General features: G+C 53.1%; 1 protein-coding gene across 1 annotated transcript; it reads left to right on the top strand.

Moving 5' to 3' along the window:
* Window positions 1-2,932: 2,932 nt before the first annotated feature.
* Window positions 2,933-15,344, top strand: LOC132071450 (interferon-induced very large GTPase 1-like). The gene is made up of 3 exons (XM_059469030.1): window positions 2,933-3,013; window positions 4,908-5,096; window positions 6,376-15,344. Exon 3 carries the CDS (start codon window positions 6,378-6,380, stop codon window positions 13,674-13,676), a length of 7,299 nt encoding a protein of 2,432 aa, XP_059325013.1. The 5' UTR covers window positions 2,933-3,013; window positions 4,908-5,096; window positions 6,376-6,377; the 3' UTR covers window positions 13,677-15,344.

The following is a 15,344-nucleotide window of genomic DNA, read 5'->3' as shown; positions in this document are numbered from 1 at the left end:
GGTTGCAAGAAAGCCAGGGTTTTGGTTCGAGGCTCCAGCTAGACATTGGGGTTTCAGGGTATGGAGAGTTCTGCTGTGAGACCCCAGATTAGGGGTGGTATCAGGAAAACACAGGGTTTAGGAGGATAGCGGCAGTGAGACCCGAGGTTTGTGGGTTGGGGGGACTGCAGAGAGAACCAGGATTTTGTGGCAAAGGCTTGAATTGAAACCTGGGATTGGGAGGGCTGTGGGTGCAGCAAGGACCAGTGTGGTAATGGTGGGACCATGTGAAACATGGAACACTACCCTTTCTTATGGGGCCACAGTGTCACTGGGAGCTTCTCCTCCTCCTGGGCTGGGATCCAGGGAGACAGTGGTCACTTGTTGATGCATCCAGTGAGCTCTGGGGATGTCCCTCAAATGAAAGTACTGCAGAGGGAGCTCTGGGTTTCCTGGGGGCAGGGCCAGCCCAGGAACTGCCGCCATGGACCTCAGGACTGCCATTCTCCTGCCCCATGGCTGCTCCATACAGTCATATCCATGGGACCCACATAATTCCTGTCTCCTTGTGCCAAACCAGATATTGTTCGGGCAATTTTAGCCTGGGGAAAGTGGCTGATCCAGCACAAATCTTGGTACTGAGTCAGATATTCCAGCCTTGATTTAGGCATTGAGGCTTGATGTGTGCACCCTTTCAAGCTTCCAAAGCTGGGTTACCTTGTCAGACTCACAAATGGGGCTGGAAGAGACCTTAAAGCTCATCCAGTGCCATGCCCTGCCATGGGCAGGGACACCTTCTACTGTCCCAGGTTGCTCCAAGCCCAGTGCAGCCTGGTCTGGAACACTTCCAGGGTTCCAGGGGCAGCCACAGCTTCTCTGGGCAGCCTGTGCCAGTCCCTGGCTGTGCTCCAGCCTGTAAGATATGCCTGGAAAAAGCTCTCTGGCCACACACCATGGATTTGGAGAAGAGACAATGGATTTGGGGGGGCAGTGGAGGAGGCAACATGTCCCCAGAAGGGAAGGAGTCTGTCCTTGGAGAGGAGCTGGTGTCCCTGGAGCTGACAGAGCAGGAGCAGAGGAGCTTCATGCAGGATGATCCCCAGCCCTCTCCAGCCCTGGCTGGGTCACTGCTGCCATGGAGTCAGGAGTGCAGATGGTTTCAGTTTGCAGTGTGCAGGTTCCTGCTGGCTGGGGTGAGGCAGGAGTGTGCTCCTGCTGTGCCAGGCTGGCAGGGGCAGAGAGGGAATGGTTCTCTGGCTGCTCCTGAAGGGACACTGAGGAGCTCCTGACCCTGAGGAAGCCGTCCAGCACAAGGTGCAGTGCTGGCAAAGAGGGGGTCATGGTTTCATGGCGCTGGGTAAGATTTCCTGGGGGTGCTGGTGCCAGTGGTGGACATGAGCACAGGTGTGCCAGGTGTGCCAGTGGCCAAAAGCCCTCTGGGCTGTTCCAGGTCTGGGGTGGCAGCAGGGCCAGGGCAGTGCCCGTCCCCTGTGCTGGCACTGCTGGGGCACCTCCAGTGCTGGAGGCAGCTCTGGGCCCCTTCTGACAGGAGAGACCTGGAGGGGCTGGAGCGTGTCCAGAGAAGGGAATGGAGCTGGGAAGGGAATGGAGCCCCAGGAGGGGCTGAGGGAGCTGGGAAGGGGCTCAGCCTGGAGAAAAGGAGGCTCGGGGGGACCTTGTGGCTCTGCACAAGTCCCTGAAAGGAGGGCACAGCCGGGAGGATCAGGCTCTGCTGCCAGGGAACAGGGACAGGACAAGGGGAAATGGCCTCAGGCTGGGCCAGGGCAGGCTCAGGGTGGACATCAGGAGGAACTTCTGCATGGAATGGGTGCTCAGGCCTTGGCAGGGGCTGCCCAGGGACATGGTGGAATCTCATACCCAGAGGTGTCTAAGGAATGCTTAGACACAGCACTCGGTGCTCTGGGCTGGGGACAAGGTGGGGATCAGGCACAGGTTGATCAGGATCAGGCACACGTGGGTCTGGGAGGTCTTTTCCAACCTCAGTGATCCTGGGGTTCTGTGCCTGTAACCCTCCTGCAGGAGGGAATTCTTTGGCTGGAGGAAATATCCCTCTGGAGACAGGCTCAGCTGAGCTGGGAACAGAGGGACCAAATCCATGCTCTGTAGGTGATGTGTCCCAGCCCTGCCTGGCAGCTGCTGAGGCTTCCCCTGAGGCCGGACAAATGCCACCTGTGTCTGCTCCAGCACTTGTGACTTGTCAGCCTGGGGCAGGTGATGGCTGGTCCTGGCAGGCTGGAGGTCTCAGTATCCAAGCTGCAGTGGTTGTTTTGCGGCTGTGGAGCAGGATTTGTGTTTGCACATGCCCAGGAAAAAGCAATCCAGGCCCCCTGCTCTGCTTGGGTGTTGAATGTCCTCTGCCAAACCCCAGCACTGTTACTGTCAGGTGTGGGGTGTCCCCTGCCAAGAAAGCTGCAGCCAGGCCCTGTTCCTGCTTTGCTTCCTCTGCTGGAGAGGTTTCCAAGAAGGCCAGGTTGGATGGTGCCTGGAGCAATCTGGGACAGTGGAAGGTGTCCCTGTCTTGGAATCGGGCCACCACTGCTTATCTGGGAATAGCATCCCAGCCCCTTGCAACTCTCCCAGGGTAGAATTCCTTTCAAATGTCTCATCTATCCCTGCCCTGTGGCAGCGGAAAGACATTCCCCCTTTTCCCATCCTTTCAGGTCTTTCTACAAAGTCCCTCTCGTCCTTTTTTCACATGTGTGAATATCCAACTCTCACAGTTTACAATATTATTACCAGCAGTCAGCACAGGAGTTAAGGGTCAGTGATCTGCAACAGACAAATGTAGACTGTGAATTGGTGTGGAATTTTTAGCCTATGTTAATTATCTGACTCCGAAAGGATGGTTTCACTTTCACTCTCTGCAGCAGTAAAAAGCCTGATTTCCAGGAATTACTCCACTGGTATGTAACAGAGGTGGGAACCCCACACCCACCCGAGAGCCAGGGCTATAAAAACAGGGCCTGGGAATGGGCTTCTGCCAGCCTGGGAGCTACGGGGCCGGAGGGAGAAGGTAGGGCATGGGGATGGGGATGGGGATGGGGATGGGGATGAGCTGTGGGGCTGGGAGCCGGGAGCAGGTGGGAGCGGGATCTTGTTGCTCTCCTGCCTCCTGTTCCCTGTGCTTTGCCAGGGATGGGGAGATGGCAGGGCAGGAGCAGAGGGGGCTGAGGGCACGGGCGGGCGCTGTGCGCTCCGAGCGTGGGCTGCAGGGAGCCGCCTTTGCTGGCACCGCTTTGGGCAGCTCGGGGGAGCCGTGTGCGCTGCGGGGGCTGAGCTGGGAGGGCCCCGGGCTCAGAGCGGTGGGAGCGGAGCGGCGGGGGAAGGAGGAGGCATGCGTGATGGAGGGGCACAGGGAAGGCTGCAGAGGCGCACAGGCTGTCCCGAGAGCCGGCAGCGGGGCTGGCCGGGCACAGATGGCGAGCGGAGCCCCTTCCCTGCCGCCAGCCCGTGCCCGGCCGGGAAACGCTCCCCGCAGGCGGGGCCGACCCTGCCCGGCCCGGGCACCCCCAGCCCCGCGGCGGGGCCGGATGGCTGCGCTCCCCTGAGGGCAGGAGCCGGGGGGATCATTCCTTTTCCTGCCCCTGCAGGGAGGGTGGGATTCTCCTCTCTTACACTCTAAGCATCACCACCCCGAGCGCTCTGGTCCCTGGGACAGCCCCACAAAGGCAGCAGTGTTCCCAGAGCCCCTTTCCCTGGGCCAGGGCTGCGGAAAACACTCTCGGGGGGCTGTTCCTGTGAAACGGGGTGCAGGCATTCCCATGGCAGGGCCTGCTGCCAGCCTTGCTGCTTCCCTCCTTTGCTTCCAAGGAGGAACTCGGTCCCGAGTTATGCTCTGAATGTGCTCAGAGCCTCTCTGCGGGCACTGACACAGTCGCATGGGGCTTTTCCCCTATTCCTGCAGCACTGGGAAGCCGTGCAGGGACTGCCAAGGCTGCCTGGGGGCAGGTTCAGGGTGCGACTGAGCGGGAGTTGATGTTGTCCAGGACAGCCTCTGCCTCCTGAAACTGAACCAGCACTGGCAGTGCTCCAGTGGGAGAGAATTTGGGAGAGGACAGGACTGGGACAAGTGGCTCAAGTGGACGAGCTCCAGCAGTGACCCTGAGCCAGCTGTTCCCATCCTGAGAAGTCACTCTGCACTGAGGCTCTGCTGCCCAGGGAGCAGCTGGACATGTGCCCACAGAAAACAATTGGTGTCTGAAATCCCACCTGTGCTCTGCAAGCACACCCAGCTTTCCTCTGCTGCTGAACTGCCCTTGTCTTGAGTCAGGGGCTTTTCCTGTTTCTGCTGTCCCCATCCTGTCCCCATCATGCTGGTGGGAGCACACGAGCTGCTGGGGGGGCTCAGTGCCTGCTGGGATCCAAGCCCAGCGCTGCTTCTCCCCCCTCTGTGGGGCCCTGAGCTTCCCCCCAGCAGCAGCTGTGTGACGTGGGCAGTGGTGGGACAGGGCCCTGCTGCCCCACTGGCAGTGCTGTTCCCCTGGCTCTGCCGCCTCCTCACCTTGTCTGCTGCCCCCAGAGCACAGATGTTCCCTGCACAGCCTCTCACCCTACAGCAGCCCCAAGTCCTTCTCCTCAGGGCTGCTCTCAATCCATTCTCTTCCCAGCTTGTGTCTGGGCCTGAATTGCCCCGACCCAGGGGCAGCACCTGCACTTGGCCTTGGTGACCTTCAGGGGCTTTGCTCTGTCCCACCTCTTCAGCATGTCCAGCTTCCTTCTGGTGGGGGAATGTGGATGTAGGTCCCAGGTGAAACCCTGCTCTGGTCACCTCCCCAGAAGAGCCCTGAGGAGTCTTTGCTGCCTGGGCATTTGTCAGTGGAGGTGAAGGGTTGGCCTCCAGTCCTCCTGGAATGAATCCTCACCGCTCATGGGTTGCCTTGTGCTGACTGTCTGCTCTTCTCCTTTAGGTTTTGGGGCCTTTCCTTCCTGCTGCTCTTCCTCCTGAGTTCTCAAGGGGTTTTCATCTTCTTCTCCACACCCACCGTGTACCCAAAGCCTGCCCCTGCTGCTGTGCTGTGTCCCCTGAGCTGGGGCCCTCGACTGCCGGTGTCTGCTGGGAAGCCAAGGCTGGGAGCAACGGGAGCATCTGCTGTGAGGTGAGTGAGGGGAATCAGAGCCCACAGCCCTTGCTCAGATTGCCCACATCTGCAGTGATTCCCTGCACAGGGAAAACTGCCTCTGAAGGCTCTGGAAGGAGCTGGAGGGTGCAGGAGCCCTTGGATCTATTGGATCTGAGTCTAATCCCCTTAGATCAGTTCCTGTGCTGGTGTCAATGTTGTGGCCTTGGTGGGACAGAAGCTGAATACTCAGACAGATTTTTTGCAAGGAATAAATCTCTCCAGTATCCAAATGAACTGAGACTGGGACAATTCTTGGAGTTGTGTGAAAGAGTCAAAACCCCCAAAAGTTAAAAGGGGGGGTGCCCAGTTGAAGGTTTGCAGGCACATTTCCTCCTGTCACCAGACATTTTGAACTTGGTGGCTCTGTGGTGGCTGAAGCCAAGATTGTCACCAAAGGGCACCTGCCTGATGAGACCCTCTGTGCTAACGAGCAGCAGATCACAGAGGGCACCTCTCTGAGCTGGCTCCCAACATTTCCAGTATCTCCTGAAGGGCCACCAGGATGTCCCAGACACAGCTGTGGGCAGGGACAAGGTGGATTTTCCCCCTGCACTGGGGTGGGCCCCTGAGGGTGCCAGGAAGCAGCTCCTGGGAAGAGGCCAGAGAGGGGCAAGGGAGGGGCTGCGCTGGCAGCTGGAGCAGGAGCACAGCTCAGAGCCCGTGGGGGGCATGGGGGAGTGTGTCTGGGGAGTGTGGGGTGCCCATGGGGGGAGTGTGTGAGCGCTGCCTCCGGGTGCTGGGAGCAGCAGGCTGGGCCAGGCAGCGAGCAGGGCAGCCGTGGGCTGGGCAGAGGGTGCAGGATGCAGGCAGGGCTGCTGGATGGGCAGAGGGGCTGTGCCAGTGCTCCAGGGAGCCAGGAATGGCCCCAGGCAGTCTGCACTTGTGGATTGAGGAGTTGTGCTGGGAGGATGTGGGTGATGGTGAAGGCAGCACCTTGTCCAGGGCAGGTTGTGTGGCTGGGTGAGTCTCTGTTTGTGCCTATGTTTTTGTCTGTGTGTGGGCCAATCTATGTGTGTCAGTGTGTCGGTGCAGTCTCTGCGATACAGACTCAGCTTCAGGGTTGATCCTGCAAACAGGAAAGCAACAGGCACATCCAGGGTGATGGGAAGGAGACCCTGGCTCTTGTGCCATCCCAGGCTGGGCACCAGTAGCTGGGTGAGAGCATTCTCCAGGGCTGCAGGTGCTGCAGAGCCTCTGCCAGGAGCCCAGGACCTCTGACAACACCTTAGGGAAAGTCTCTGTTCTTCCTCCACAGCCATGGCTTCACAGGAGGACACACAGGAGAGAGATGAAAAGACACAGCTCCTGGCAGAGGCACTCCAGAAGGAAGGGCTGGATGCTCAATACTGGCTGCCCAAAGTGACCCAGATCCTGGGAATCAAGTGCAGAGAAGCCCTGCAACATGTGGAATACGAAGACTACCTCAAGCTGGAGTGCAAAGTTCAGCATCCCTGGGAGAAAAAGGCACTTCTTAAATTCTTGAAAATAACAAATGACAAAATAACCATTAAAGAGGTGCAGAAGGAGTACTTGGAGAAAAAAAAGCAAAGCCAAGAAGTTGCCAAACAAGCCCTGAATGATTTGACAGAAATGCTCAACAGCCGCAGGCACAGCCAGGATGCTCTGAGGGAGAAAGCAGAGACTCTGTGGCAAGCCATGGAGATTCCCAAAGAGTTCTGGCCAGCACCAAAGAAACCCTTGACAGATATGCTGGAGAGCATCCAGAAGCAGCTGGAGCAGCAGGAGCAGTCAGCAGGCAGTGGGGAGAACATCCCTGACACGGAGATGCTGAGGCGGGCATCGGGGGGACTGGCCCTGCAGGGCATCTACAGAACCAGCAGACCTGAAGATGTGCTGGCAATGCGAGAGCAGCTCCTCAGGGTTCCTGACGGATTCCAGCTTGCCGGTCCAATGCAAGGATCGCTGCTTGAGACAAAGGAGTTCTCCTCCTCTGCAGCAGAATCCACTTTCACCAAGTCCATGGAGCAGCTGGGCTTCAGCATGAGTATTTCTGCCAAAGCTCTCTTCTGGAGGCTCCTTCCAATAGGAAGTATAGATCACAGCAACTCCTCACAATCACAGGACACCCACCAGTCCCGCTCTGAGCAGAGCTACTTTTGCATCACCAAGTACCAGTACATCCCTCTGGCCTCCTGCTACTTCCAAAGGCATCAGCTTCGCCTCTCGGATGCGGCTCTGCAGGAGCTGCAAGACATGGACCAACAGCTTTTGAGCTTCAGCTGGGAAGAAGACAACCCCATCTTGGTGAAGATGTGTGAGAGCTTCTTCAGCAGGTTCGGGTCCCACATAAACCAGGGTCCCCTCCACTTTGGGGGCATATTCTGGTGGAAGGCATCTACAGAAGGATTCCGAGCCGAGCAGAGGGAAGAGGTAAAAAAGCAAACCTCTAAAGCATTGAACAGCTTTGTCAGGAAGAGCTATGGTGACTTCCTGGTATGTGCTGCAGGGGCCCTGGATGTTTCCAAATCCAGCTCACAGGCTTCTGTCAAAGGAAGAGCCAGAGAGAGTTCCCATTCAGAAATTCAGCTCTACGTGGCCAACACAGGGGGCCCAGCAGACACATCTTCCCTTCCTCAGTGGAAAACGGGGCTTGTGTCTGATAACACAACGTGGTGCGTTATCGACCGTGGCTTTCAGCTGATCCCAGTGTGGGATGTCATCCTGTGCAATCACTGCAAGGATTTTAAATCTGTAGATCAGATGAGCAGAGCACTCAGGGCTGCTTACAAAGTGCTCACAAATGAGAGCGTTGGCACCATTTTTAGAGATGAATTGAGCAGTGCAGTGCAAGAGGCCAGAGATTTCATGGGGATTGTGAAGGCCTGGGAGGTGACAAAAGCGGATGAAAGGAAGCTGCTCATGCTGATGGAGCTAAAGGATGGTCTGAGTGCAAAAACCAGGAATTCCAGTGTGTGGATCAATGTGTGCCTGTCAGACAAAGCCCTGCAGGACTTCCTGGTGAACACCGTGCAGAGGTGCCAGGAATCACCTCTAGAAAACACCACCTTTATCAAGGTGCTGTTAGGGAATCTCCTGAATCCTCATATCCACTCTGTCAAGGACTTCCCTGAGGCTTCCTTCATTATGCAATGGGTCTTCCAGACTGAGCACCCACTTCCCAGATCTCCCAAAGTCTCTGAGCTTCAAGAGTTCATCAAAACACTGCAGCAAATGCAGGAGCATATCCATGCACCAGGAAGCTCTGCCTCTGATGTTCATGAAGCAAAGATAGAAGCCACCCTGACCATCAGCCTGGCCATTTATTCCTTACTCCAGTCTCTCCAGGAACAGGCTCAGAAGGACATGGAGCTGTTGGTGCTCTTGATTGTGACCAGCATAGGGTACCAGGTGGAAAGCAGCACTTTTCAGCACCTCCTTGGACACCCAGAAATTCAGTACATGGCCAAGGAAATGGAAGCGGCACATGCGGAGTACGTCAACCTGAAGGAGCAAGATGCCGACAGAGCTGAGGCCTCCCTCCTGCTGACGGGTCTAACTGTGACACCCGAAAGTCAAGAGCTGTCCCTTGAGCAGAAGAGGGAGCGTTTAGTTTTCATGGAAGATCACATGAAAGGCTTGTGGTCCACACGGATAAAGAATCTCCTCCAAAAGCACAGTGGAGACGAAGACTGGGAGAGGCTGGAACAGGACTTGAACTCCTTGATCAGTGGGGGCTTGGATGAAAAATGGGATGAACAGAGGATGCAGAACATACTCAGAAATGTGGAAGACACTTTTCCAACGTCTGGGGCCCCCAGTCAGTCCCAGTCCAAGTCAGACAGCAGCAAGTCCAAAGAAAATGAAGCCATTTCAAACCCAGAGTTCCTCCAGCTGCTGAAGCGCCTTGGACTGGAAAGTCACTATCCAAGGAAAATGGGGATGGGAGATTTCCTCACCATCTGCAAGACATCTCTGCAGGACAGCCAACACAGCCAGGACAAGGAACTGCCATTTTACTTCTTGCAAAAGCTGTTAACTGTGGATTACCAGGTGAGGTGCTTGACTTGCTGGGATGACAGCAACCCTTGCCTTGCAACCATGCCACAAAGCAGAGAGCAAGAGAACCGACAGTCATATTCCATTGAGCAGTTTTTAGGTGATGCGGATGGAGCCTCCCCTGAACCTGAAAGGAAGGACAGCCATGTGCACCCCATGGACCTGCAGATGGCCATTTTCCATTGTGCTGATGACTTCCTGAGACAGACCCTGGCAACCAAGCTGGCGTTCTGCCAACTGGCGCTGCCTCTGCTGGTGCCCAACCCGAGCACTTCAGGCATTGAGTTCCTGCTCTACGCCCTCAGCCAAATTCAAAGGAGCTGGAGAGAGGTAGACAAGTCAGGAAATCAGGCCCACACAAAGAGTTACAACAACAAACTCATCTTTCAGGCACAGACACCCATTGTGTCCTTCATCCGCATTGGCAGCTCGGCCTCCTCTTCCAAGTCCCAGCTCCTGAACGGTCTGCTGAGCAAACACAAACACGACACTTTCTTCCACCGCCACTGCAGAGGCAGCACCAGAGAGCGTTTGCTGGTGGAAGGGCTGGTGGAGATCGCCTGGTACTGCCCCCGTGGAAGCCCGGATGACACCTTTGAGCGCTGCGTGGCTTTCTGTAACCTGCATGGAGATGCCAGGGATCACGGAGCACAGCTGCAGTTCCTGCAGGAGATATCTGCTGTCAATGTGGCTCTTGTGCCCAATTGGGAGCACATGGACAACAGGGGGAAAAAGCTTCTGCAGGACCTGTGGCAGTCACAAAGGCCTTTGGTTTTTCTTCTCATGGAAAAAGAGAACATTGCAGCTGGACAAGCCAGCAAAAACATAAAAATAGGGATCAAGAACAGAAACGAAGCTGAACTGATGGATCAACTGACCAAGACAATTGGAAATCTCCTGGAAGGTTCTAATCCACGTTTCAGCCTGGAGTCCTGCATGGACAAAGCTCGCCAGCTCGGATTCATAGTGGATGCAGATCGAGATGCGTGTGTGACAGGCAAAGCAAAGGCAAAGGAGCTGGTGGAACTTCTGAAGAAAGAGAAGCTGTCTGAGATCAAATCCCGGCTGCTGCCGCTTCAAGGAAAACTGTGGCACCAGTGGTGCCAAAAGGACAAAGAACTCACTCGCTTGCAGGAGAAGGGGAACAAGAGTGTTGAGCATCATCGGAGCCAAATTGAATATGAGAAGTCAGAACTAAGAAGGAAGCAACTTGAGCAAGCTTTCCCCCTCAACACACTGATGAATTTGTTCCTTGGCTTTATCCATGCTCAGCCAGCAGATACCAAGAAATACTTCCTGCACTGGATGAAGGTCTTTATGGATGAGCTGTCTTGTGGTCGCCTTGAAGAACTGAGGAGAGACTATCACAAGTTATGGTCTGAAAACCTGACCGAAAAAAAAAACCAGGAACAAACTTGTGTGAACAACAATTTGATGAATCAGCTGGATTCCATTTCTGATGTACTCAACAATTCATCCATCGGCCTGGAGCACCTTCTGAGGGAGGCAGGGCAGATTTATGAAGCTCTGCAATTAATAAAATCCAAGAAAGACAATTTTGTCAAACTGCCGGAAATTGCAGCAGAGCTGATGGTTTCAGGTTATCCCATGGAGCTGATGGACGGGGATGCTTCTTACCTGCCCTTGCACTGGGTGGGAGCAATCTTTGACAGCTTAATTGAGAGGCTGGGAGACAAACGAGTGTTTGTACTCTCCGTGCTCGGCATCCAGAGCACAGGCAAGTCCACCCTGCTGAATGCCATGTTTGGTCTGCAGTTCAACGTCAGCGCAGGGAGATGCACCCGCGGAGCCTTCATGCAGCTCATCCCAGTGGGCGAGGAGCTGCAGCAAGACTTGGGCTTTGATTTTGTGCTGGTGGTTGACACAGAGGGACTTCGTGCCATCCAGATGGCAAATAAACACTCTCTGAACCATGACAATGAGCTGGCCACCTTTGTCATCGGTGTTGGCAACATGACTATGATCAATATCTTTGGAGAAAATCCATCAGAAATGCAGGATGTTCTCCAGATCGCTGTGCAGGCTTTCCTGAGGATGAAGCAAGTCAATCTTTCCCCAAGCTGCCTCTTTGTCCACCAAAACGTGGGAGAAGCAACTGCCAAGGAGCAGAACAAGGAAGCACAAAGGCATTTCCAGGAAAAGCTGGATGAAATGACGGTGGTCGCTGCTCAGCAGGAATTCTGTGACATCTCCTCCTTCAGCGATGTCATTGGATTTGATGTGAACACCCACATTCACTACTTTGCTCACCTGTGGGTAGGAGATCCCCCAATGGCACCACCCAACCCCACCTACAGCCAGAATGTCCAGCAACTCAAGAGCAAAATCCTCCAGTCTGCCAAGAAGCAGTCGCAGCGCAGCATTTTGAGGCTCTCAGGCCTGAAAGATCGTATTGGTGACCTCTGGAATGCTTTGCTGAATGAAAACTTTGTGTTCAGCTTCAAGAATTCCCTGGAGATTGCTGTGTACAGGAAACTGGAAAGTGCCTACAGTCAGTGGACATGGAAGCTTAGAAGTCACATCTTAGATGTACAGATGGGACTGTACAACAAAATTCGGAATGGGGACTGGCAAAATGTCACCAGACAGCACCTTGAAGGGGAAGTGCAAAAGACAAGTGATGCCATTGAGAAAGAAGTGGAAAAGTATTTCAGGGAAGACAAAGACCGTGAGACACTGGTCCAGTGGAAATCAAACACAGAGCTGAAGCTGAAAGAACTCAAAGAGACTCTTCTTCATGAAACAAAAAAGAAATGTGAGAATCTCATTGAGCTACAGAAGGAGCAGAGGAAACTGGATGCCAGGAAGTTGGAGTATGAAGATGAGCTCCTGAAAAGGAGTCGGGAGCTGGCTGTGACTCTGAAAGGGAAGAGCCTCAGTGAGAGAGAACTGAAGGACAACTTTACTCTTGTGTGGAACCAGTGGATTACCGAAGTCTCCCGTGCTGCTCGTCCTCTGGAACGGGTGAATATCGAGAAAGAAATTGAAGATGTCCTTCTAGAGCACTTTAAGGAACCGGGTTTCCATGCACGGATCAGGTCATTTCCCAGAGGCAGAGGATTTTCTTTTGATCCAGAGAAACACATAATGAAGAAAAAGTATTTGGGCTATATCTCAGATCCCAGGAGCATTTCCAATGCTGATGTGATCAACTTTCAGCACATCACTGGCAACATCATAGCATGTGTGAAGGCAAACATTGCTAAGAAGGAAGAGGAGAAACGCGATTACAGTCGAAATTTTATTCATGAAATACTCAATGAAGTACAGAAAGGTGTCAACTCTGTCTCCAGCAATGCAACTCGTACTTTTAACAGAGATTATAGCATGGATTTGTCTCTGTATCTGTGTACAATGGCAGCAGAAAGGTTTAAAGCCATGCATGAAGCATTCCAAATGGCAAATGACCCAGCTGTGTACCTGAAGAGCAAGAGAGATGATTTCTTCCAATGTTTCCAGATTTCCTGCCAAGGAGCCACTTCTGTCACAACTTTTGCTGCCTCTCTTTGTGACAAGATTGAACCAGCTCTTAGCAGGGCAGTCTATGACAGGACAGCTATAGTCATCGCTGATGACATGAAGGGCAAATTCCCAGATTTCCAGGGCAGCAGAGCAAATCTGGAAGTTTGCATCCTGAGATACCTGGCAGAACAGGAAAATTTTGAGTTTTTCAAATGTTACCTTAAGCGCCCAGAGGATTTTTTTCAGAAATACATTGGAATACAAGTTCAGAGTTACTGTTTAGATGGGAGCAGAAGGCTGAGGAAGTTTTTAGAGGACTCCTTTAATAATCTCTATCGAAACATCCTGTCAGCTGTTTCTTCATCAACTCAAGCTGTCAAAGACAGAAAAGACAGAGAAGACAAAGTCTCTCTTTGGCTGGATGGATTTTGCAGGGAACTAACAGAGGTGATCAACTTGCCCAGAAGTGACCTGAAGGGCATCGAGCACCAGGAGGTCACAGACATTGAGTTCCTGAGCAGTGCCATGGCACAACGTCTGAATTACCTGAGGGACAGGCTCATGGAAGAGTTTGATGATGCTGACCTGAGCTCATTTTCATGGCAGCCTCACACCATCCTGGCAGAGCATTTTTCAGGGTGCTGGGCACAGTGTCCCTTTTGTGGGGCTGTCTGCACAAACACAATGCGGAATCACGATGGAGACCATCAGGTGGTCTTCCATCGCCCACGAGGTTTGATGGGAACCACGTGGCATGGCACAAATGACCTGGTCATTGATATTTGTTCCAGCCTTGTTACAAGTAATCTCAAATTCAGGTTTGATAATGGCAAATGGATCCCCTACAAGAGATACCGTAATGCTGGACCTCCTGTTTCCACTTGGAACATTCTTCCTGATTCATCCATGCAGGCGTACTGGAAATGGTTTGTGTCTCATTTCAGGACACAGCTGGAAGCTTTGTACGGTCAGAAATTTCAGGGCAAAGGAGAAATCCCTGAGGCATGGGGGAGAATTACCAAGCAGGAAGCACTGTCTGAGCTGGAGAAGCGTTAGGCCACATCCCTGGCCAGGAAAAACCACAGAAGCTTTGCAATTTATGAGAAGTTTGTACCAGGCTCTCCAGAAAATGCAGTTACAAGGATGATATTCTGAAGTCCAGCAAAGACAATGGTATCCAATTGCTTCCAAATTTGGTGAAATAAGGTGCATTATTGCATCCACCACTCAGCAACTCCCTTGCTTCATGAAAAAGCCAGAATCCTCTTGTCTGTTTGCCATAAGCATCTCCCTCGGCTTTGTCCTAGAGGCAAACCAAACTCAGTCCTTGGGACAATCACCTCGTGGCCATCCTGAGCCCAGGGGCAGGGATGGGGCAAAGGGCAGCACTCAAAGCACCTCTTGGATCAGCTGCTGTGAGACAAGAAGGGACAGTGCCCCTAAGGCAGTTTTCCTGCACCAAGGAGGTGTCCTGCTTGGAGAAAGGCCTGCAGGGTCTGAGGGGAGCTCCACGCTGGCTGCAAGCTGTGCTGCTTGGATTTTGGGTGTCATCCTTCCCTCCCTCATTGCAGCCTCCTGGATCAACTGAGGCCGTTCTCCCAGCAGGAGCTGTTGTGCCTGCAGGCTCAGGAAAGCAGTGACACGACCACCCCAGGCTCAGGCAGTGCTTTCACTCCCTGTCTCAGGGGTGCTGTGTCTCTGTCCAGGGCAGCCGCTCCTGCTCAGGTGCCTGGGGCTGCTGCCCTTCCCTCCAGCCCTCAGCCCCAGCAGGAGCTGCTCCTGCCCTTGGCCTCTCTGCTGAACAAAAGCCTTTGGAATGGCCCATGTGGAGAATCCTGTCTTCCAGCACCTTCTGCAGCAGCTCTCGGGGCAGTGCTGGTGCTGCCCGGGCAGGCTGGTGGCACCAGAGCCGTGCTCTGGAGAAGGTGGCACCAGCTGGCTCTGCCCCAGGGAGCTGTGGGGGCTTTTGCTGTGCAGGTGCTACAACCCCGCTGGCAATGGGAGGGCCAAGGCCTTCCTGGAGAGCTGCTGAAGGGCTGCTTCAGCCTCATCCCCTGCAGGCTCTATGTGAAAAATGCATAATATACGTTTGGCTCTTTGCAAATATTAAAATGAATACTACATATGTTATGTTGGAAAATTATGTTGTATTAATCTCTTTTAAGTAGTGTGGTAAGTACAAATTTTAGGCTATAACATAATACAAAATAGAAACTATGTGATGGAAGATACTTTTCTAACTAGCTCAAGGAATGGATAAGAGAATCAAGAAATTCTTTGCATAGAGATAACAGCAACAAGATACCAAAACCCAATAGAAAAATTACTGCCTCCTTATCAGGAAGAACCAGATTTTGAGCGACCAAGACGATTGATTTACAAGATGAAGAGGAGAGTTGACAATAACCAGAAAAGACCCTGTGTTTCAAAATAATTTTTGCATCATGTATGAGATATATGAATATGCAATAAGCTATTGCTTTTAAGGATTAATCCTTTGTTAGCAAGGTGGGTTTTGCTTGGCAGAAGGAGTAAAATGCACCAGACATCTGTAACTCTTTGCTTTTTATTGTCTTCTATTGTCCTACTCTGATTGTCCAAATGCTTATTGCTCTAATTTTTTATTATAATTTTCATAGTAATTTTATTACTATTAAACTTTGAAAATTTTGAAACAAGTGATTGCCGTTTTTCACACTGTGCTAATAAAGGAGTTGATTTGGA

Source organism: Ammospiza nelsoni, chromosome 3 (genome assembly GCF_027579445.1).
Source record: "Ammospiza nelsoni isolate bAmmNel1 chromosome 3, bAmmNel1.pri, whole genome shotgun sequence".
Classification (NCBI taxonomy): Eukaryota; Metazoa; Chordata; class Aves; order Passeriformes; family Passerellidae; genus Ammospiza; species Ammospiza nelsoni.
Note: the sequence above shows the minus strand (reverse complement) of the source record. Positions and strands in the feature narration are given on the sequence as shown.